This window comes from Trichosurus vulpecula, unplaced genomic scaffold, assembly GCF_011100635.1.
Source record: "Trichosurus vulpecula isolate mTriVul1 unplaced genomic scaffold, mTriVul1.pri scaffold_64_arrow_ctg1, whole genome shotgun sequence".
Taxonomy (NCBI): domain Eukaryota; kingdom Metazoa; phylum Chordata; class Mammalia; order Diprotodontia; family Phalangeridae; genus Trichosurus; species Trichosurus vulpecula.
Window position 1 is genome coordinate 17,066 of NW_023494547.1, and position 23,886 is coordinate 40,951.

At 39.5% G+C, this 23,886-nt stretch overlaps 1 protein-coding gene across 2 annotated transcripts; it reads left to right on the top strand.

The window, feature by feature from the left end:
* The first annotated feature begins 2,295 nt into the window (after nt 1-2,295).
* LOC118833371 (lysine-specific demethylase 5C-like) lies at nt 2,296-23,309 on the top strand. Of its 2 annotated transcripts, XM_036740729.1 has the most exons (26): nt 2,296-2,593; nt 4,391-4,468; nt 5,539-5,661; nt 5,964-6,134; nt 6,648-6,776; nt 7,262-7,385; nt 7,489-7,685; nt 11,024-11,182; nt 11,690-11,809; nt 12,025-12,183; nt 12,587-12,768; nt 12,861-13,023; nt 14,304-14,423; nt 14,542-14,736; nt 15,174-15,355; nt 15,442-15,566; nt 15,698-15,845; nt 16,291-16,387; nt 16,503-16,861; nt 17,537-17,675; nt 19,348-19,527; nt 19,679-19,816; nt 20,470-21,069; nt 21,243-21,306; nt 21,440-21,639; nt 21,728-23,309. In XM_036740729.1, exons 1-26 carry the CDS (start codon nt 2,444-2,446, stop codon nt 22,103-22,105), a joined length of 4,680 nt encoding a protein of 1,559 aa, XP_036596624.1. In that variant the 5' UTR covers nt 2,296-2,443; the 3' UTR covers nt 22,106-23,309. The 2 variants fall into 2 exon arrangements, with proteins under 2 accessions (XP_036596624.1, XP_036596625.1); XM_036740730.1 differs by lacking the exon at nt 11,690-11,809 and having other exon boundaries at nt 2,357-2,593.
* The last annotated feature ends 577 nt before the right edge of the window (nt 23,310-23,886 follow it).

The following is a 23,886-nucleotide window of genomic DNA, read 5'->3' on the forward strand; positions in this document are numbered from 1 at the left end:
TTTTTTCCTAACTCCATTCCCTACTTTCATCCTTCTTTCTTTCCTTTCTTCCTTCCTTCATTATTTTATTCCTTCCATTCTTCCCTTCTAATTTCCTTCCTTGCTTGCTTCCTTGCTGCCTGCCTTGCTTTTTTCCTGTCCCTTTCTTCCTTCATTTCTTCCTTCTTTCTTCTCTTCCCTATTTCTTTATTTCCTTTTCTCCTTCTTTTCTTCTTTTTTTTCCTTCCTACCACTACAGCCTGTTAGCTCCAGAAGAGAAAATGATGTTGGTGACTTTGAACAGCACTCATAGAGGTAAATGTAATTCACTTCTAAGTTATGGCATCACCTTCCTGGTGTCATTGTGTTCATGGATCATGAAGGACTGCAAATTTTGAGAATTTGAATTTATTCCACTACAACCAAAACAGAGAATGGCCATGGGGCAATGCTGTTCCTTTCGTCTCATCTTCCTTCCATTCTTAATTTTATCTTTCCTTCATCCTTCCTTCCTTCCATTTTTGTTCCTTCCTTCCTTATTCCTTTATTCTGTCTTTCCTTCCACCTTACTTCCTTTCTCGTTTTTGTCCTAACTTCATTTCTTTTCATCCATTCCATGCTTCTTGACATTCATTTTCCTTTCCTCTCTATCTTCATAGGGATACTTCCCTTACTTCCAGGACCCACTGAAAAACAATATAATTTTTGATGTCTGACTTCTAACAAGATATTTTGCTGTTTACAAGCTTGATTTATTTTTTAAGGAGCATGCCTTGAGAAAAACAAACCAAAAAAAAAACCACTTCATATGTTAAAACCAATTCATTCTTGCTCTAATTGATTGGCTGGAAATAGATTCCAGCCTAAGCTTTACTTAGTTTCACTTGTACCCTAATGACTTAAGAGTCAAAGTTTATAATAATAATGTTTTTGTTTTGGTCAGCATCCTTGAGGGTCTTCCTTTTATAGATGGCTGTTTTTTGAGTAGATTAAAGGGCTCATATATTGATTTATTTCTTGCTCAGTTTTATTTATTGCGTAGGGTTTGTCTCAGTTAATGTGACACCTGAGATTGAAAGTCGTAGTCATTTTTTTTTAATGTGCAGTAATTTTTTGTTCACAAGTGACTTAAGTGTATTGGTCTTATTTTTTTAGGTACAAATTTATCATTTGAATTTATTTTGCTTCTAAAGTAAAATCTGTGTTGGTTTACCTGTGATTTATGTGAATATTTTGTTGTTTGTTCATTTTCTAGGAAAGATTTTACATTAAGGTAGATGGAATTTTTTTTTTTTTTGCTTTTTGGCAGGGCAATTGGGGTTAAGTGACTTGCCCAAGGTCATGCAGCTAGTACATGTGTCAAGTGTCTGAGGTCACATTTGAACTCAGGTCCTCCTCTGCACCACCTAGCTACCCCAAAGTAGATGGAATTTTAATGTATTATATCTTGATATTTTTGGTTACATTTGTTTTTTAGATTGAATGTTCAAGAAGTTTTTGAAGAGGTTTTTAATTATGTTTTTATTTTTTTGTATTACTTTGCCTTTTTTGAGTTAGTTTACTTGTATGACAAATGATGTGTAGAGGCTAATTAAAAATACCCTTCAGTATCTTTGCCAGGCAAACTAAGTAGGGTAATGATAAGTTTGAAATGATTTAATAATTAGTTCTTTTCTTAGTACCTTGGTTACTTTTTGGGGGGGCTGAAGCATTTTTTTGTAATTTGAAGAAAAATATTAAGTGGGCTGTTAGGAATTTTTTGCTTTGGCACGTTATTTTTAGCTTGATTTTAGGTGTTATGTTGGTGGTCAGCTTTTTGTAATATTGGGGGTAAAGTTTTAAGTTTGGTCGAGGTTTCGTTTATGTTGGGGATCAATTTTTTTTTTGGCTATTTGTCTAGATTTTTGGCCAGGTGTTAAATTTGTTGTTATTTTTATTTTGCGATTTTGGGAAGATCTGAGGCGTGTTTGCATTTTTAAATTTTAGTTTAATTTTTTTGTGTGCTAGTGCTTTTTTGCGGGGTGTATTTTATTTTGTGTATGTATTTTTTAAATAACATTTATTTTTTTGTTGGCTTTTTTGTAATTTTTTTTTTAAGGTAAAGGGTTTCTGTTTTTGTTTCCGGGTGGGTTTCTGCTTCTACGTCAGTAGTGTCCTTGCGCACCGCCAGGGAAAATCAAATTAATCTAATTTGAGTTTCTTTATTTCAATTTTTGCAGTAAAGAAGCGTAATAATTTACTTTCAATTTCCGGGAGGATTATTTTCTGTATTGCAAGAGCTTTTTACGTGAAGAAACGCGAGAAGTGGGCGGAGGAATTCTAAAGTGTGAGAAGGTGCGGCGTAGACAAAATGGCGGCGTTGAAAAATTTTAAGCAACGTCGTTAAGTGAATTTCAATAGCATTTCACAAAATTAAAAGGAGCCGAAATCTGGAGGAGTGATACAAGTTGTTTTTGAAGCCACTATGCAGGCCGGCCCAGAGGATTTCGTGCCCCCGCCCGAGTGCCCTGTTTTTGAGCCGAGCTGGGCCGAGTTCCAGGACCCTCTAGGCTACATCGCCAAGATCCGGCCCATCGCCGAGAAGTCGGGCATCTGCAAGATCCGGCCGCCAGCGGTAAGATTTTTACATAAATTGAAGAAATTGATGTGTAGAAAAGGGTTAACACTCCTGTTTCTAAGCAAGGGTTAGAACACTTTTAAACTAAGCACCATAGAGGCCTATCACATCATATTCTAAAAGGGAAAAATTCAGAACCTCAACCACCAAAATATTTGCAAGCATTTTATTTTTAAGCTAAAAAGAAAGGGAAATGAAACGAGGGGAAAAAAAAGACAGCTAAAAACAACTTCCGAAAACAGCAACAGATGTAAAACGAACGATCACTGCCACAGAGGGAAAACTAGCAAAAGACATTGTTAAAAATCCAGAGCCCCAAAACAAACCAAAAGCCATTATTACCTCCCTATACTCAAAAACTCCTATAAATTGGACCTTAAGAACTACTACAGCCTCCATCCAGACTACACAATCAAAATTGAACTGACCATAAAAAATTTTATGCGATTAATTTTAACACAAAAAGCTACTTTAAAAATTACAGCACAAAGAAGACTAACCAACAACATAAAATAAGGTTAAAAAAAACCTACCAAATGTTCAGCAAATTAACATACCTGAAAACCAGTCAAGATAAAAATGTGAAAAAAAAAAACAGCAAAAGAAATCACGATTGAAAATATTTTAAAAATTACATTAAAGCAACCACAGAAAACAGCAAAATACCTTGACTTTCAACTATAATTCTCCATATAAATATAGAACTACAAAATCTTTCGTATTTCCATTGTTTATATACTTATATTTTTTCTAAAGCTGTATAAACTTTAAATGACTCCACAAAATACTGCCCTTTTGTAACTGCATTCCACTTTACCTTTAAAAGTTCATAATGACTTGCCTACAATGATTGATTCATTCTACATTATTTTCTTGTTAATCCTATTTAATTTTTCTATGTTTAGTTCATTTTATTTTAAATTCATGATATCAACAAACATTTCCATAATATATTGTGATAAAAATACCATTTTAAATGAAACCGTACATTCATTATGTTTATCTTGGTATTTATTCCTTTTAAATATATATTAAAGTTATGGAAATTTATTTTGTGTTTTTATTATTAATCTTAACACCTGAAATTAGTAACTGCATCTAAAAAATGTCATTACTACAAATCACAAAAAACCCCATTCATTCTGCCAATGATTGATCCCTGCCCAAAGTATCTCACAACTAACCTGTTTGCTATAAATAAGCTATTTTTCCTTAAAAATATATGTGTGTCTATGTGTGTGTATATATGTAGATGTATCCATACCAAGAGGAAGAAAAAGAATAGTCATAGAAAACTATAAAATCCAGTGCCTTACAATTGTTCCCCACAAGGGTAAATAGGTCTATGACAAGGTACAGGATTACTGTCAGCCAATGGCATTGTAACATAAAGAAATACCTTAAAAACTATGTGCTGTTACACAATATTGAAATAAATTTCTCCCCCTGAAAACTCAAACACTGTAGCAAGACAACTGTACAAGGCATTCTAAATCTCCTATACTATGTCTTTTTTTTTGCAGGGGGGAAGGCAGGGCAATTTGGGGTTAAGTGACTTGGCCAAGGTCACACAGCTAGTAAGTGTATCAAGTGTCTGAGGTAGGACTGCCCTGACTCCAGGGCTAGTGCCCTATTCACCGCGCCACCTAGCTGCCCCTCTTCTGTACTATTTTAACAAATGTCTGCTAACATATTTTTATCCTTAACCAAAATGGAAAAACAATCACAAATTCTCCAAAGCAAATACATTTAATTAACCATTTTATTTTTCCACTCTCATACATCGTCTCCAAGAACTGGCAGCCACCCTTTGCTGTGGAAGTGGACAACTTCAAATTCACTCCAAGAATCCAAAGACTGAATGAATTAGAGGTAAGAGAAAATTAACAATTTATGAACATTGAAATAAAGCTATACTAATATCTATCTCCAGGTAAACCTCTTTTTACTTTGTTGTATTCTGAACATACATAGGCTTCCAACACTTGTAGATCCATTAATTGCCAGAATCTAAATGTTTCTTAGGAATTGTAAACTTCTTTTTCTTCTGTTATTATCCAATTCAAAGTACTAATGCAGAAGTACTCCCTGATATCTTTTTTCTGTAGCCTCCAATTAATTTACTAATACAGACTTCTCAAAATCTGAGTATCCATGACGTCACCATGACATCACTAAAGACTGAGTATAGAATAAGACCATCAAACAACATAGTTCTATACTGTCCTTAATATTGTCAAAACTTATCTAACATCAATGTCAGACCTTATGTAAAAGAAGAACCTAATTCATTAATTATGTCAACTTTTATCCAGCAGTTGGAGGAATTCAGTAGAATTTAGACTTAAATAATAAAGATTAGAAAAGAGTTTATCTTCTACCTTCTTTTAATCTCTTGGTACTTCACTTTTTTTCCGCAGAAGTGGTTCTACATCTAACTTTCCAAATCTAGGCTCCTCATTGAACTTCAAATATTTAATCCTCAAATATCTATTGGAATTTGTATTGGACAAGCTGAAGTCAGCATCCCTCGAATATTCCAGGCTAAAGCCTATTAAATCAAACACCTCATTATCAATAATTGCCACAATGCTAGACACAAAGTGAGCATTCAACGCTTACTGATTAGTTAATTGTTTCCTCCAAATAACTACATTCTAAAATTTCCATTACTGTTGACAACATTACCATCTTTTAAGACATTTTCATTATTTTTACATGCTTAAAATGTTTCTTGTTTGACAAAGGCATGTAAAGAGGAGAGGGATTTTTTGGTATCAAATATAGGGGCCATTTTTCCTGGATCACCAGATAAAACTTTTTCATGATGAGGTACCTTAAATTAGAGGATGAACTTGGCCTCTCAAATTCTTGGTATCTTGCAGATATAGAAAAAATGAAAGGTGTGGTGAAACTCTGCTCAAAGTTACGCTTTTTCTCAGGCCCAGACTAGAGTGAAGCTCAACTACTTGGATCAGATTGCCAAGTTTTGGGAGATACAGGGTTCTTCCTTGAAGATCCCGAATGTGGAGCGGCGGATCCTGGATCTTTACAGCCTCAGCAAAGTATATGTATCATCTTGTCCTTCCATTTCACTCATCCCCGGGTGTCAATTAAATAAATAGCTCATGCCACACGCCTTGGTTGTCACCAGAGCAACCAAAGTTTCCCTTGTAGATGTGAACCTTGGATGTTCAATAACAAGATCAGGGGCAGGGAGGGGTTAGATAGGCAATAAGGAAATAACATTTTCTGGTAAACTAAGCCTAGGATTTGGGTTCCTGAGACTGACACCCACCTAAGCCCCTTGGTGTTAGACAACGTGTCTGATTTGGAGTGTAATTTCATGTGATTTTTGTCTTTCCAGATTGTAGTGGAAGAGGGAGGCTATGAGGCCATCAGCAAAGACCGTCGTTGGGCTCGTGTGGCTCAACGACTCAACTACCCAGCTGGCAAAAACATTGGTTCCCTGTTGCGCTCTCATTATGAGCGAATCATCTACCCTTATGAGATGTACCAGTCTGGAGCCAACCTGGTGGTAAAGAAAAGAGGCAGGGATAGACTCTCTGCCTCCAGCACATGGGGATCCAGGCTGTGGGACCTACCTTTTTGTGCAGCTACTAACTCTTTTCTCTTTCTGCTGGTCCAAACTAGGCTCAGTTCCCAGCGGGTGAGAGAATGACATTTGTCATAATAGATTTTCCATATTTGTTTTTCCAGAAAGTAATCCCTCCCACCCCCAACCCTAACTTAATCTACTCTCTCTTTTCTTGTGCTGCTGCTTAGTAGAGATGTCGTACATTGCTGTATCATTTCTCAGTAAGAAGCATATCACAGTAGAACAGAGACAATGTATACAAGATGAGTGATGCTTAGGAAGAGAGACCTCAGAAAAAATTTAATGTAATAATACCAATGGATAGCTTCTTTAACTGTACTTCAAGGCAGTTCCCAGAGCCAAAAACATAGTCACTAATTGATTTGGATGTGTGAGCTTGATTTTGTTAGGGGCATGGCTCCATCTCCTTTTTCCTTGTGTACCCTCCAACAGTGTAATACACGTCCGTTTGACAGTGAAAAGGACAAGGAATACAAACCCCATAGCATCCCTCTGCGTCAGTCTGTGCAGCTGTCAAAATTCAACACTTATGGTCGACGTGCTAAAAGGCTGCAGCCTGACGTGAGTGTCTCACTGATTCTTGCTTTTTTCCCTTCCTTTATAACCTAGTAACTTCAAAAGATTTTGCTGATATTGTTCCTCTTTTTGTTTGTAAGTCCCTAAAGTCATCATCCTGAGTTATTGTCACCAAATTAAGACTATTTCTCAAAGAGTTCTTCAAGCCTATCAGTTATGTATAAATTCATATTGTATAAATGGCTAGTTAAGTCTGTTCATGGAGATACCTTTTTGTTGTGAATGCTTTAGTTTGGAGGGATGAGTCACAGTTCTACTTTGTTTTCATGCTGACTGGTAAAGATCAGAGCAAACCTGTCCAAGAAAGAGACTTAGAACTTCATATACTTTTCCATCTAGCTATAGATTTAAAGTATCCCAGTTACTTTCAGATAATGGTCCCAAGTCTACATTGCTCTCCATTTTCTACCCCACCTACTTCACTACATTGGATACCATCAGTGTCACCTATATACGTCTGTCTCCTGCAGCCAGAACCTACTGAGGAAGATATTGAGAAAAATCCAGAACTGAAGAAATTGCAGATTTATGGAGCTGGCCCCAAAATGATGGGGCTTGGGCTCATGGCCAAAGAAAAAACTCTTAGAAAGAAGGGTAAGTTTTCATTGGGAGATATGAGAAATAGTAGGATACCTCACTTTGGTTTCCACGGGCTAGGCAATTGTCCATGATAGGAACTTACCTCATTTTCTTTTAGTATCAGCTCCTCAGGTTAAGGATGGACCTGAATGTCCTCCCACAGTGGTGGTGAAGGAGGAAATGGGTGTAGATCTGAAGCTAGAGACATCCTTCCCTAAAATGTTTATGGATGGAAAGGAGGAACTCTTTCACAGCCTGGAGCCCTGTACCAAAATGACAATGCGCCTTAGGAAGAACCATAGTAATGCCCAATTTGTAAGTAATTTCAACCTTTCATTTTTGGTAGGGGGAAGTGATAGGTCAGGAATTAGATCATATATAACCTGCAGATAGTATAACTCAAAAACATTTGAAGTAATAGGTCTAAAATATAATATTAAAAGATTAGACTTTACAAATCAAGTTTCATTTTGCATTGTGTATGTGCTAATGGTATTTTGCTGATAGATAATTGGTTGAATGTATTTACACCAACTACCTTCCCTCTCTTCTCAGAGGTGAATAAATCAGATGGGAGAGTTAACTGCTTAACAATAGATGGGGCACTGACACCTGACTCGATATTAGTAATATCTAAAGTTCTCATGCTGGAAGGAACAAATGCTCAGGAAAGGTTAAGGGGGAGAAAGACACAGGAAGTGGTTTTCAAATGATTTAAAAGAGGCGAAATTAGACATGCCCTTTTTCTCTTATGTTTTGGCCTTGTGTATATCTTAGGTAGCTGGATAGTTTAGGAGAAGTTAAGGGAAGGTTTTTAAATGATTTAATCCTTTTTTTCATTGATTATAATTCCCATCCCCACGCTCTCTTTTCCTTGCTTCTGACTACCATTTCTTATAGCTGTGCCCTTCAAGAGGCTGAGTTTCCTTACTGATCAGTTTCTGTCTTAAATATGCTGATCTGGTTTTATCAAAGCTGCCCCAACAAGGCCAACAAAGTTTACGGTCATCAACTAGTCAAATCAACCCAAACCTTTGGCAGTATGAGGAACCTTCAAAGCCAAATTTCCTATACATTTGGAAGGCACATGTTCATTCTGGGGTTTTGTTAATAGGAAGTGCTGTAACTTCCCTCATGCCTTTACCGTACATCAGTCCCATTTTAAGGATGTATACTCGAAGATAGTAACACCACTTAACTAGTACACACAATACACAGATACACCATAAGGGGATATAACAACACAAATACACAAAATTCAGGTGCACAAATACAAGTAATCCACACTGTGTTAGCGATTCACTTGAATTACAGACATAAAAATTCCACAATTTTAACCGGATGTACAAGTAAAATGTTAATTTCAATTGGTTTAACCACACACAAGACCAATTGTGCAAGCAACTCAATGCAAAAAATTTTACTGCATGCAGAAATAAAACCCTGCAGTCCATAACTCAGAGTGGCCCTGCATTTTAAGAGAAAAGAGGCATGCAAAGCCAAGTCCATGTACAACAGGCTTTACCAGAGTAACCTAGGCCAAGAAAAAGTCCCATGAACATTCCTCACAATGAAAGGGGGATTTGATCAAAAGGCGAAGCCTGCTGTGGAGTGAGAGTGGGAGCTCTGAATCCTGCCAGACCAGGTGTGAGTTGGGACTCCAAAAAGAGATCTAGTGACTCCTGTCTCTTCTCCTGTGTACTGGAGAGCTCAAGGCTTCACCCTATCTGTGCTCACCCCTCAAAAACTTCTGATACCAGTTAACATTAGCAGGATTTTACTGAGCCAGTCTCTTACCTGATAATGCTGAAAGAGCAGGCCAGAGACAAAGTGTCACTAATTGGGTAGTTGCTTAATTAATCTTTTATTATGAGGAATAGATTTGCAAATCAGGAATTCTCCTGGTCAGAATTCCACCATTCTGAAGTGAAGACAGAGATTATATACAAAAATCACAAGTGGGAAGGGAGGGTTTGGAAGGGTAGATTACAGTCATTCCTAGAACCATTCCCATGACAAGCCCACAAGTGGAAGGCAACACAGCAAGTTTGGAATTCTGTGGGAGCAATATTGCTCAAGTCTTTGGGGGTCTTTACTTGGTGGGTCTCAGGACCAGAGTTCTGTGAGGGGACAGGCTCTGCAATCTTTGATTTGCTTTACTTCAGGTACACAGCACAAGAATGCAGTGTTGTCAGGTTTTGATAGATATTTCAAACTGTGCTGTAAGTGACTCATGAACTAGGAAAAACAAATCTAATCTATTGGTATATTCATTACACATAATCATATTGACTTATATTTTTTGTTTTTTTGTTGTTGTTTTTGGCAGGGCAATTGTGGTTAAGTGACTTGCCCAAGGTCACACAGCTAGTACATGTGTCAGGTGTCTGAGGCCGGATTTGAACTCAGGTCCTCCTGACTCCAGGGCCAGTGTTCTACTCACTATACAACCTAGCTGCCCCATATCGACTTTTATGAAAAATCAGAAATTTCTTCACATGTGCAAAACACCCTATGCCTTAGAAGGGTTAGGAGATTGCCTGATACAAGCTAGTTATAACAGAGTTAATGAAATGCCAGTTAGAATCCAGACCTTTTACAGCACCACAAGAATGAATGGATCAATGGATATTTATTAAAAACTTAGTTTGTGGATAGCACTGTTAAAAATCGTACAGTACTTCTTGAGGAGCTCTCATTTCAGTGGGGAAGATAAGACATGGAAGCTTGGAGCTACAACTCAGCTGGATCCTGTGGTCCTTATGGATAGCAGCAAAGTAGATGTTAACATGCCATCTTTGGTGTTTTGGTTTTTGAAATCCAGTTTCTAAATACGGAATCATTTAAGAGTACCAATGACTTGTAAGATATTTGGGTCACCCTCATTTAGCAAACCACAAGTTAGTGGTTTGAAACTGAAAAGTTTTCAGATTTCATTTTACTCATTAAAGTTCTCATAGTCTATAGAAACAAGCTATGAAATAAAAAGATTTGTTGTTGAGTTGTTACTGTCATGTCTAAGTCTCTTTGTCTCCATTTGAGGTTTTCTTGGCAAAGACATTACAGTGGTTTGCCATTTTGTTCTCAAGCCCAGAGATTGACTTTTTTTTACTTGGTTCTAGAGGGCTGAACATAAAATCAGTGAGGTGGTAAGTGAAGGCAGAAGATATGGAAAAGAAAATCATGGGCAGCATTTGTGGTGGTTAGAAGCAAGGCAGTTCTTAAAGCCAAGAAGAGCAGAGTTCAAGTTTCACCATTAGCTTGTAGCAGTTCTGTGTCTGAGCAACTTAAAAGTTTCAGTGATGTAGTTCACTAAGATAAATTGTAGAGAAGGTGGCAACTTCTTTTGATAGAGTGAGGATCCTTCCCTAGGAATTGTTTATACTAGTTATAACACAGATACATTACCTTGTTTTATAAGAAAAAAATCTTACTAGATCTGTGTAATGTCCTTCTCTGGGATAGATTATCATCTGTGATTAAGACTATAGTAGAGTTCCTTGCATATGGTAGAAAGCTACTACAAGTCCCTTTCATTTCTGATGAACTGCATGGTTAGATGATATGGAAAGACTTATTTGAAATAGCTTTCATTACCACGTAGGGCCTAGCTGGTAAGGGTTTCTCTATTGTTCTTGTTTCTGTCTTCTCAGATTGACTCATATGTATGCCGAATATGTGCTCGGGGAGATGAGGATGATAAGCTCCTGCTATGTGATGGCTGTGATGACAATTACCATATTTTCTGCTTGCTACCACCTCTGCCTGAGATACCCAGAGGTGTCTGGCGTTGTCCAAAGTGTGTCATGGCGGTATGGTACCTTCTTCTTTTGTGGGTCCAGTGTAGGATCTCTAGTGATACGAGTGGCTAGGGTATTTAACAATCCCAGTTGCTAAGCAGTGATTTCTTGAAAATTCATGTGTCTAATTGTCATGCAAGTTGCCATTCCCATTGTTTCGGAATGAACCAGCTCAGAATAACATCACCAAAAAGGAGAAAATGGAAGGAAAGATCATTATGGTTAGAGAAAGTTGAGAAAGGCATTGTAGGTGAGGGGCAACTAGATTTTGATAATCAAAGAGATTGGAAGGAATTGTTCATTTTAAGTGGAAATATTCGTTTGAGAAAAAATAAAGAGTCTGGCTTTTTGGGGATATAGTTGGATACAGTCTCACTAGAATGATGGTTTGTACGTGTAGGATAAGGAATGTCTCAATAGCTAAGCCGAAGATGTCATTTAAAATCTTCCTTTGGTTGGGGTTGGGAGAGATTCTCATTTCTGCATAATTTGTTTTATGATTTTCCCCCCTTGTTTTAGGAGTGTAAACGACCCCCAGAAGCATTTGGCTTTGAGCAGGCCACAAGGGAATATACACTTCAAAGCTTTGGAGAAATGGCTGACACATTCAAATCTGATTACTTCAATATGCCTGTACATGTAGGTGGTAGGGACCAGATAATTTTAAGAGGGTAAAAAGAGGTGGGGTAGGGGAAATGAATACCAATTTCTTCTCCCCATTGTGGCCCTAAAATGCAAGGATTAGAAAGTGGTCTGTAGTTATATATTCTGGTAACTATTGTTTCCACCAAACTTCTTTCCACACAGGAACACACAACATACATATGTATTCACACTCTGTTCTTATTCCCCAGATGGTACCCACAGAGTTAGTAGAGAGGGAGTTCTGGAGGCTTGTGAACAGCATTGAAGAGGATGTGACTGTGGAGTATGGGGCGGATATCCACTCTAAGGAGTTTGGTAGTGGTTTTCCCATTAATGATAGCAAGAAGCATTTGTCTCATGAGGAAGAGGTACAGTCCTTAGTTGTGTGATTCTCTATGTGGGAGGGAGAAATTTTAGGTCATACATGAAGAGTTGGACCAAACCAAGATAATATAGCTCCATTTTGTAGTAGTCTTGCAACTCAGCAATTATCTTTAGTTTTATACTATGTCATAGGAAGTGTAAAGAAGGAATTAGTGGAGACTAATGGAAATAGTGATGAATCCAGAGAAAAGTATTTAGATCTTGAATTTGATACTGATTCTGATTATAGGCATATAAACTTGTTTCTCTGTCTATTAAAGTAGGAAAGCTACAACACAATAACTTATATTTAAGTAGTGCTTTGAGTTTTACAGTATATATTGTTTATAATCACCCCGTGAGTCTCGTTTCATTCCCTAGGAATGCATATTTCTCCCTTTTCTCTAGGAATATGCAGCCAGTGGCTGGAACCTGAATGTAATGCCTGTTCTGGAAAAGTCAGTCTTATGCCACATCAATGCTGACATTTCAGGCATGAAAGTTCCCTGGCTATATGTGGGCATGGTCTTTTCTGCTTTTTGTTGGCACATTGAGGACCATTGGAGCTACTCTATTAATTATCTTCACTGGTGAGCAGTCAGTCAAGCTTGTAAAATTGAGGGTAGGTAGGAAAGTAAAGATGTGGGGTATGCATGACCTTTTTTAATATATTTATTATTAGGGGTGAACCAAAGACTTGGTATGGAGTACCCTCATTTGCAGCTGAACACCTGGAGGAGGTGATGAAGAAGTTGACACCTGAGTTATTTGATAGCCAACCTGATCTCCTTCATCAGCTGGTCACACTTATGAATCCCAATACACTCATGTCACATGGTGTTCCGGTCAGTGTCACATTTTCCTTGCTTCACACCACACCCCACCACTTTCCCTTATTTGATCCTTTCCCTTTTCTTCTCTTTTCTACTTTTCCCACAGCATTCTCATCAGGAAGTACCCAACCTACTGCTTGGGAAGATAAAACTAATAAAGTAGATTAGTAGGAATCCCTCTGTCTCTTACTCACTTTCAACGTGAGAGATTTCAGATAAACTGGTATCGACAGAATGCATGGCAGGTTTAAATGTACAAAATGTACAGTCACTACTTCCTATTTTCTTTTTAGTTCAATTAAGTTAACATTTATTAAATGCTTACCACATGCAAGATTTATGGCTAGTCACCAGGGAGAAAACAAAGATTTGTGTCATCTCAGTATTTCACTACCTTTTCTTGGGAATCTGGGGGGCTTTTTGAGATACAAGTAAAAACAGGTAAAACAGTAAGCATAAGGTAGTTACAAAGTAATATAAAACATTCTCAGTAGGAAAGGAATATGGACCATGTATGAAATGGGGGCTCATCCTTTATCCATGCTTTTAATGGTGGATACTACTTGTTTTGATAGCTCTTTATCTGTTCCCTGGAAGAGGAAGATTTTTTTTCCCCTTCCAGGTCTAAGTTTTATTCCCAACTTTACTGACAGTCCAGGTAACTAACTCACTTTTCTGTGTTAACTTCTCACTTTTGCCTTGGAGATACTCCATTCTCTAACGTGTGTTAAGTTTTTGTTTTATTTCCTTGATTAGATCTACACCTCCCTATTTCCATGCTGTACATTCCTTGTGGTGAATGCTATCAGCTTTCTGCCCTGCTTCTGAGCATTGGTGCATACCTATTTTTTGCCTTTCCTAGTCCTATCTTGCAGGACTATACATTCTGGGTTTGTACATATTTATAGTAGCTTATGCATTTAGATATGAATAGGCACAAAAATTCTTAATACAGAGATTCCTGTGGCTCCCATGTTCTGGTGATCTTAAGAGGTTTAGATGATATAGAGGACCTTACAAATTGAAAATTGAGTTAGAAGACCTACCTTAACAAGAAAGTCTGTGGCATATCTGTTCCCATCAAGTTGAGACATTCCTGATGGTAGGAACAGTGCTATTTCATTATATGTCCATTTTAGCCTGATACAGAAGCTCAGCTTCTTAGCTTTCTTTTTATTTACATATGTTTGCCTATATGTACATACATAAGTACACGAATATATTTATATAAATCTATATATACACGCACAAGGAACTGTGTGTGTATGTGATTTTCTCTGTTTTCTCCTTAGGTTGTCAGAACAAACCAGTGTGCAGGAGAATTTGTCATTACTTTTCCTCGTGCTTACCACAGTGGCTTCAACCAGGGTTACAACTTTGCTGAAGCTGTGAATTTTTGCACTGCTGATTGGGTGAGCAGAGAATTAGATTGTTGTTTCGGGCAAATTGAGTTGGGGTCTATAATAGGTAAACGAAAGTTCTTTGTAGCAGTATGACTTTGCTCACCACATTGTGTCTCTCTGTTGCCAGCTGCCTGCTGGACGTCAGTGTATCGACCACTATAGACGACTTCGGCGTTACTGTGTCTTCTCCCATGAGGAGCTCATTTGCAAGATGGCTGCTTCCCCTGAGAAATTGGACTTGAATTTGGCAGCAGCAGTACATAAAGAGATGTTTATTATGGTGCAAGAAGAACGGCAACTACGGAAGGCCCTACTTGAGAAGGTAAATGTTTTCTGAAGTAGCAAGGAAATACCACATTCTCTAGAAACCAAGATATTCAAGTTAATGTGTTTTTCCCCCCATTAAAATAATAAAATATAAGTAAATATATACAAGTAAAGTATATATAAGTAAATATATATAAGTAAAAATAAGTAATATTTTTGTTTTATTGTTATTTTCTTTTATTATTATAAAATAAGTAATATAAGTAATAAAATGTTTCTTTCAAAAAGTCCTCCTTGAACTCTCCCTCCACATCCTAGGTCTCTCTGCTCCCTGAATGATTGAATAAAAGAATTTGACAAAGCATTCATTAAGCATTTACTATGTATAAAACTCTTCAGTAACTCTTTTTTTAACTCTGTTGTTAAACATGGTTATTTGTGTAAAGGTATTTTTTGAGACTTAAATAACCTACGATCACTTATATATTCCAGGGCATCACAGAAGCAGAGCGTGAAGCCTTTGAATTACTTCCAGATGATGAGCGCCAATGTGCCAAATGTAAAACTACATGTTTTCTGTCAGCATTGGCTTGTTATGACTGTCCTGATGGGCTTGTCTGCCTTTCCCACATTGATGACCTCTGCAAGTGCCCCCGAGGCAAACAGTATTTACGGTGAGGCTGGGTTCTGTCTACAGGACAGTAACAGTAATCATGTTAGGATAATGTGAGTGACTTGTTGCTCTATTCTTCCCACCCAGATACCGATACACACTGGATGAACTTCCTGCCATGCTACACAAGTTGAAAACCCGGGCTGAGTCCTTTGATACTTGGGCTAGCAAGGTTCGAGGGGCCCTAGAGCTGGAGGATGGGCGGAAGCGCAGTGAGTAACAGTTGGGCCACAGTGGCCTCACCTCCTGTATTTCTACACTATACTAACTCTCCAGAAAAATGAATGAAATTTTAAGAGACAGGGTTGAGTTGAAGTTCAAACAAACACTTCTCCTTTCTCAGGTCTGGAAGAGCTAAGAGCTTTGGAGTCAGAAGCTCGGGAGCGTCACTTTCCCCACAGTGAGCTTCTGCAACAACTGAAAAACTGTCTGAGTCAAGCTGAGAAATGTATTTCCCAAGCTTTGGGGTTGGTTAGCATTCAGGAACAAAGGTATGTATAGGAAGATGATTTTGTAATTTTATAAGTGAAAGACTGTAGGGGGTCAAAGAAAAGATAGTAAAATTGTGATTTAGGTAGGTAAAGATGGAGCCCAAGCTTGGACCTTTGAATTGGCAAGGAAGGAGAAGTGGAGTGGGTTTACGGGCAGGATTTGGTAACTTGAGATCCAGACATAGAGAGGATCAAAGTGGAGAAATGAATAACCAGGGGTCTGCCTGACATCCAAAGTGTGTGTTCAGTTCTGCCAGGCTACTTGAGCTAATGCAAGATGTAGAGAAGGTCCAAGTTTAAATGTTTCCTCCATTGTATACCCTGGGGTCTAAGGATGTAGACAAAATGAGAGTGGGCTAGGAAAATTATAGATTGAGTGAGACACATAAAGTAAATGGTGATGCAAACTTAATACTTAGTGATCATTCTTTCCCCATACTAATAGGGTAGACTCTCCTCAACTAACTCTAGAAGAGTTGCAGGCCTTCATTGAACAGATGAGCAGCCTTCCCTGTGCCATGCATCAGATTGGAGATGTCAAAGTAAGGCATAATAAAAGGTGTATTTTGAAGGATTAAAAGTCTTCTGTGGGTAGTTGGTTGGGTTGTATCCGTGATCAAAAGGTAACACCTCCCTATCCACCTTATCCTTACATAGCGTGTCTTAGAACGAGTAGAGGCCTTCCGGGTAGAGGCACAGAAAGCTCTGGCCACATTACCTGCTAGCTTGCCCCTCCTTCCAAACGTACTGGAGAGGGCTCAGCAGCTGGAGATTGAAGTGCCTGAGACCAAGCAGCTGAGGCGACAAATGCAGCAGTACTACTGGCTGGATGAGGTGAGGCGAACTCTAGTTCCCCCTGCTCAGCGGGGCACCCTAGCAGTTATGAGGAGACTTCTGGCTTTGGGTGCCAATGTAGCACCCAGCCCTGCTGTAGATAAGGCTCGAGCTGAGCTTCAGGAGCTACTCACCATTGCTGAACGCTGGGAAGAAAAGGCCCATCTCTGTTTGGAAGCCAGGTATAACTTGCCTCCACCCCTTGCTTAAGTCTCTTCCTTGTCTCTATTTACTGTTAACTAATATTACTGTTAACTAATAGTATTATATTTTAGCTACCACACACACTCATCTTGTCCCCTGACAATATCTTACATTCCTGGAAACAGATGCTTCTCTTGTAAAATCTTGTCTGTTTAGCCGTTATGCTGTGTCCTTATGCAGAAACCCTCTTTTTTTATTTGCATTTATCTTCTCTGTTCACATTAGATCCAATATTTTATCCTCTTTTACATTGTTCCTGTCTAAACTTATTCTTTTTCCTTATACAACTGCTTCCACATAGGTATTTTATCCCTGAGGTCTGGATGGTGACCATGAGGAAGAATTTCCTAAAGGGGGCTTGGCAGTGTAATAGGCAGCATCTTAGACCAAGAGTTAAGCCGTGTTCCCATGCCTGACTTTTCCCTTCCCTTCATCTATGGCACCTTGGCTGTATGACCTTCAAGGACTTTAACATAAGCCCTTTAATGTGTATTTAACAGTAGTAAACACAGTTTTGATTTGACTATTTGAATTATTTTAATATTTTAACTTTAAAATTATCTGAATTGATTTTTGGTTTTAATATTTAAATTTATTTCATTATTAAGTTAAATTTTAATATTTAACAATAAGTGCTCTTATTTACTACTCAGTCAAAAACATCCTCCTGCCATGTTGGAAGCCATCATTCATGAAGCAGAGAACATTCCTGTCCACCTTCCCAACATCCTGGCACTCAAAGATGCTCTTGCCAAGGCACGAGCATGGATTGCAGATGTGGATGAAATCCAGGTGAGGCCTGTACCCGTCTTCCACTGGGAAGCAGCTGTAATTTCCTTGCCACTTTTTGTTTCACATTAGGATTTCTTCAGTTAATCACTTTGGCAACTCTTAGTGAATTAGGTTGGCTGGTCATGAGAAGTGAAAGTCAAGAGATCAGGGCCAAGCCATACAGAAGCCTCAAATTGAAGATGGAAAAGTTGATTATTGTTACTATCTTGGAAAGGAAACAGTTCAAGCAAAAAGATGGCAGTTTTTCAGATGGGGGGGAAGCATTCAATAAACAATTACTATGTGCCAGGCACTGTGTTAAGCATTGCAGATACAAAAAGATGCAGAAGACAGTCCTTGATCTCAAGGAAGTTAAAGTGTAATAGAGGAAACAATGAACTATATAAAGGATAAAGAGTAACTTTAAAAGGGAAATTCAAAGGACTAAGCAGTAGAAGGCAGTTAAGCTAGGGAAACTGATAGGGAAACATGAGAAGGGAGAGCATTCTAGGCATGGGGGACAGCAACAGAAAATGCCTACAGCTAAGAGATAAATCTTTTTTAAGGCATAGTCAGTAAGCCAGTCTCACCAAATGGAACAGTACTTGTTGGAAAGTAAGGTGCAAGGAAGAGTAGAAAGGCAGGAGGTGGTTGGGTTGTGATGGGCCTTGAATGCCAAGCAAAGCTTTTTATATTTGCACTAATAGGGGATTTGAAGTCACTGGATAGGACTGAATGAGAGTTGTAGGAGGGATTGTGACAGAAAGAGACCTGCATTTTAGGAAAATCATCATTGTGGCTCAGTGGAGGATGTGGTGAAAGACTTGGGGCAGGCAGGTCTACTGTTAGGCTATTGCTGTGGTCCAGGTATGAGGTGAAGAGGACCTGCCCCAGAGTGGGGCAGTGTCAGAGGAAAGAAAGGCGCATATTGGAGATGTTGCAAAGGTGAAAGTAACTGTTTTTGACAATAGCTTGGATATGGGAGGAGGATTGGTTTGGGGGTGAGAGATAGTATTCCAGAATCACTTCTAGGTTGTAAACCTGAGAGTTTGGGAGGATGGTGTTGAGGAGACAGCCAGAGAGGCTTTGTCATCATGGGATATCAGAGCTACATAGAAACTGTAGTTGTAGCTTCTTATTGTGGTGATGAGAAAAGAATTTTCCTCTTTTTATAGAGGAGGGAGCTGAGGCAGAGGTTAAGTAATTTACCCAAATTCCCCTTACCAAGGGGTAGTTAAATGTCTGAGTCCAGATTTGAACCAGTGTCATTCTCATTCCAAGCCTATGCACTGTGCCACCTGGCTGCTGCTTCAAGAAGAGATAAGCACAGGAGACATATGAGAATGATGGAGTCATAGTTCAAGCAGGAATGGAATGAACAGAGGTTTATTAAGAAGTGGTGAGTGATTTTAAGTATGAGCATGGAGACAGGAGGCAAAGATCAAGTGTAGTTTTGATGATGAAGTCTAGGACATATGGGAATGTGGTCCCTCTTAAAGAACTTGAATTAGAAGAGCCTGCTAAGAGTCCTGAGGAAAGGCACTGGAGAGTGCCCAAGATTTTAAAGGCATAAAGCCAAGGATAAAGAAATAGGAATTTTCTGTTCATGCATCCTTACAGAAGAAAAACTTGAGGCTAGGAAAATGGGCAGACATTTTTTGTTAGGAGAACTAAGTCCTCTATACTCTTCTAGAATGGTGACCACTATCCTTGTTTGGATGACTTGGAGGGCTTAGTGGCTGTGGGCCGAGATCTCCCTGTTGGGCTAGAGGAGTTGAAGCAGTTAGAGCTACAGGTGCTCACAGCTCACTCCTGGCGGGAGAAGGCTTCCAAGACCTTCCTCAAAAAGAATTCCTGCTACACTCTTCTTGAGGTAAGCTTTGTTATTGTCTTGTCTTCTTTTTTGTCATCATTAACTAATTCTTCCTGTTAGTCCCCCTACTTCTCTTCCTGAAGACCTACTTTGTGATGGTTTCTCTGTACTTTGAACATCTCCAACTATATCTCCATCTGTGTTTCTTTAGGTATTGTGTCCATGTGCAGATGCTGGCTCAGACACCATGAAGCGGAACCGGTGGAAGGAAAAGGAGCTGGGACCATACAAGTCAGACACAGAACTTTTGGGTCTGTCTGCCCAGGACCTTAGAGATCCAGGCTCAGTGGTGAGAAGGCCTAGATAGCTGCCTTGCTGTTCTTGAAGTTCCAGTGGGAGCTATAACTACCCTTACCTACCATCTAAAAAGGAGTAATTTAACTGGGAAAAGAACCTTAGGCTATGATTAGAGATTTAGGATCAAAATTCTCCCTATACCCTTTTTCCCCATTTGAACAAGTCTGTCTCCATGTGTTTTGTTGTGTTTAATAACAAGAGGATTGCATTTTTCTATTCTCTACTTTCATATACTTCACTTGATCTTGATTTTCCCTTGACAGTGAGAGGATTTAACTTACAGTTTCCATGTAGGTCTGATATCCTGTGATCCTCAACACATGTAAACCAAAAGTCTCTTGTATTTTAATCACACAAATCAGTCTTTCTGGCTTTTGCCTTAACTGAGGGTTTTCCCTGGCAACATTAAAATTTGACGTACATAGGTCTTCACAATAAAAGATAAGGGCTTTTATTTCCCTGTGCCTGCATTCAAAATAAGCAACAGATATGGGGCAGGCTGTTTTCTCTGACAGTAATAGATGTTTCTAATGTTATATAAGTCACTGTTTCCTGTGTTAGAGTGTAGTGCCTGACACAAGGCAACATATGTTGTGATGAGACTTGGGCTTCCTAAAATGGTCTGTATATCTTTCCTTGGTGCAGATCTTGGCCTTTAAGGAGGGTGAGCTGAAGGAAAAAGAAGGCATCCTTCACCTTCGTCATGCAAACATGACCAAGCCTTGCCCATCATCACTCGTATCTGATGATGTTGTATCCTCATCCTGTTTGTGTGGGCGGATACCAGTGGGTGAGGGGACTATACAGTGTGACCTGTGCCAGGATTGGTTCCATGGGAGATGTGTATCAGTCCCTCGACCCACTGTACCTCGTCCACTAAATCCTATCTCTCCAGTCCCCCTGGCATGGTGGGAATGGGATACAAAATTCTTGTGCCCACTTTGCATGCGCTCCCGCCGTCCTCGCCTAGAGACTATTCTGGCTCTTCTGGTTGCTTTGCAAAAGTTGCCTGTGCGGCTACCTGAGGGTGAAGCTCTACAGTGCCTCACAGAGCGAGCTATTGGCTGGCAGGGTCGAGCACGTCAGGCTTTGGCCTCCCAGGATGTGGCAGTGCTGCTGGCTCGCCTAGCCGAATTACGTCAGTGGCTTCAGCAGCCAACTGGACTTCCACCTGGGGCTACCTGTGCCCAGCTTTTTACTCCAGCACCAGTATCACTGAGGGAGAGCATGAGCAATGAAACCAAGGTGAGGTTTGTGGCCAGAGTACTCTGTTAACATCAGCTGTTTTCCGTCTCAGAAGAGTTGTTAGTTGTAAGAGGAGACAGGAGCCTGAGATTTCCTTGGATATTTCGGGGTGGATAGGAATGAATCAGTTTGCTGATCTCAGTCCTTCCTCTCATTCTGGTCACTAACTCCAGGTATCTTTGGAAAATAGAGATGGGAACACAAAGCTCAAGAAGAGTGGCCCTGGGGGATTCTCAGGTAGGAAATAAGGGCTCCTGGGATATGTGGGGAAAAGAAAGGAGGGTGGAGATAGAAAAAGAGTCTTTGTTCCTTTGAGTCCTTAAATCTGTATCTGCCCACTGAATATAGTATCTACTCATGGATTTTACAGACCTAGATATGCTCTTGTCACTGCTGCCACAGTTGAAAGGCCCAGTGCTAGAGCTGCCTGAGGCAGCCCGGGCTCCATTAGAGGAGCTGATGATAGAAGGTGACCTGCTTGAGGTGACACTGGATGAGAACCACAGCATCTGGCAGTTGTTGCAGGCTGGCCGTCCTCCAGATTTGACACGGCTCCGCACATTGCTTGAGGTGAGATTGGTTTGAGGGTTGGTTGAGAACATGCAAAATATTTCTGTTATCTGAGATGTGGACTTTTTATATACCTGTTAAACCTCAGCTGGAGAAGGCAGAACAGGGTGGAACCCGGATCCGGGGTCGAGCCCTGGAGAAGCGGCATCGTCTGAAGACAGAGAAGACTGGTGAACTCAAGAATGCAACCAGGGAACAGCTGAAGCCAAAGAGAATACGAACCAGAGTGGCAGTGGGTGAAGAAGCCATGAAGAAGGATGCTGAGGACAGCAGCTCGGGACTTCCTAGTGAGGTTGCTGTCTCTGCCACTGGGCTGACTAAGGAGAGTGGCAGTCCTAGTCAGAGCCAGAATAATGTAGAAGTGAGGCCAGAGAGCTGGGGAATTAAATCATCTACCTGTCCCTCTGGCATTTGCCTGCTGCCCACCTCTTGTTTGTCCCTTTGTTCTTCTAAGCAGGATTTGTGACAACCTGTAACCAGATGAGTGAGCATCTTATCCCCTTCCTTCACCTTCCTTACCCCACCCTTCCCCAGAAGGCCCACCTCAGGGCATGGTGATAATACTGGGAAATAAGGAGAGTTCAAATACCTAGGGTCCATCCCTCCACCTTTACATTTGTCTCTCTGGTCCCATGGTCTATCCAGTGTTTCGCCTTCAAGACCTTGGCATAACCCTGTGGTCTTTTGTATTCTGTTCTCCTGGAAAGGCTCATGTGTCACCATTCTGCTTTGGTCTACTTCTTCTTTTCTTGCTTTGGCATAGCCATTACCCTTCCATGAATGAGTGGAGAAGAGAGAAGTTATAGCTAGGGTAAAATACTAGACTGGGCCAGGGCTTATGCAAAATTATGTAAAGGTTCCTCTCCCACAAGGCCCAGTGAGGTTTGTGCTTAATTTCCCTTCCCAATCTTTTACCTTTTATATTTTTTCTTTCCACCTGTTGTCTTTATCTCTCTATATGTCTTTCAGTCTCTCTGTTTCATTTTTCTTCAAAACTTCTCTATCATCTGTCCAGGGAAGATGTAGGAAAAAGGAAGCCTCTGTTTCATGACTTTTAATCATACGAGGTTTGTAAGAACTATACTTTAGTGATGAAGTAGTCTTGTCAGCTTCTTTTCTGGTACTCTTTCCTCCCATATCTCACCTCTTTCTCTTTCTGGCTCTTTCTCTATGTGTTCACCTAATTTAGACCTAAGTCTAAATACCTCAACAAGAATATGTTCACCTAATTCAGACAAAATGTTGCCTATGTTTACTCCATCTTGTAATTAGTAAGTTGTTTGAATCCAAGTGGATGAGATTGTACTGACCCCTCTTAGTTTCATCTTGCTGGATTTAGCTCAGTGCTTTCTTTTGTGATCCTAAGTCATCCATCACTGAGACATTTGAGAATTTGATGAGATTGTAAGTCATGCAAAACATACTAAATGACACATAGCTAACCATATGCCTTTGAGCTATTCCACTGAAAATCTCACACTGTTACTTATCTTGTACAAGGGAAAAACACCTTTTGCTGGAATGTGATTAATTTGTTCAAAGAAACAATGGTCTCCTACCAGTCAAGAAAACACCCACAGGAAACACTTTGTTCTTGAGATTGCCTATTTTAATTTAATTTTATTATTTTCCTCATGTTAGGAATAAAAGAGAAGGGGTTTTTATTTGTTCCTTTGATGTTAGTTTGTTATTACCACCTTAGTGCTTCTCTGGACCTTAGGGCATAATTAAGGGAAGATGTTGGGGAGGGAAAAACAAGGTTAGATGCCAGCATATGATTTTGGGACAGAATCCCAAAATGACAATTAGGAAACTTCAGTTCTTGCCCAACTCTGCCACCAGCTTGACAATTTGACTCCTAGTGTGTCTGTCCTTGTTTTCCAGGCCCTGGTTTTTCTATCTATACAATAAAGGGATTTTGAATTTACAGAAAGACCAGAAAATTCCAGCTGCTCATACTTTGAAATTTTCCTAGTCTGCGTTTGTTAGAGCAGATTTCTCTGCCTTAAAAGTTGCTTTTCATTGAAGAGAAGTGTTGTTTATGAAGCGTCTTGTTTATGAAAGTGTAAGGGGAGGAAACATGAATATAAAACTTCCCTTGGAATTCCACTGTTAATGGTTTTACTGAAGTGGAATTATTCCAGACACCTCACCACAACATCCATAGTCAACAGGTCACCAGAGCTTTCATGCTGTTAGAGCCCTGGTTGGAAGCTTGTCTTGTGTTCAGGATAAGAGGATAAACCT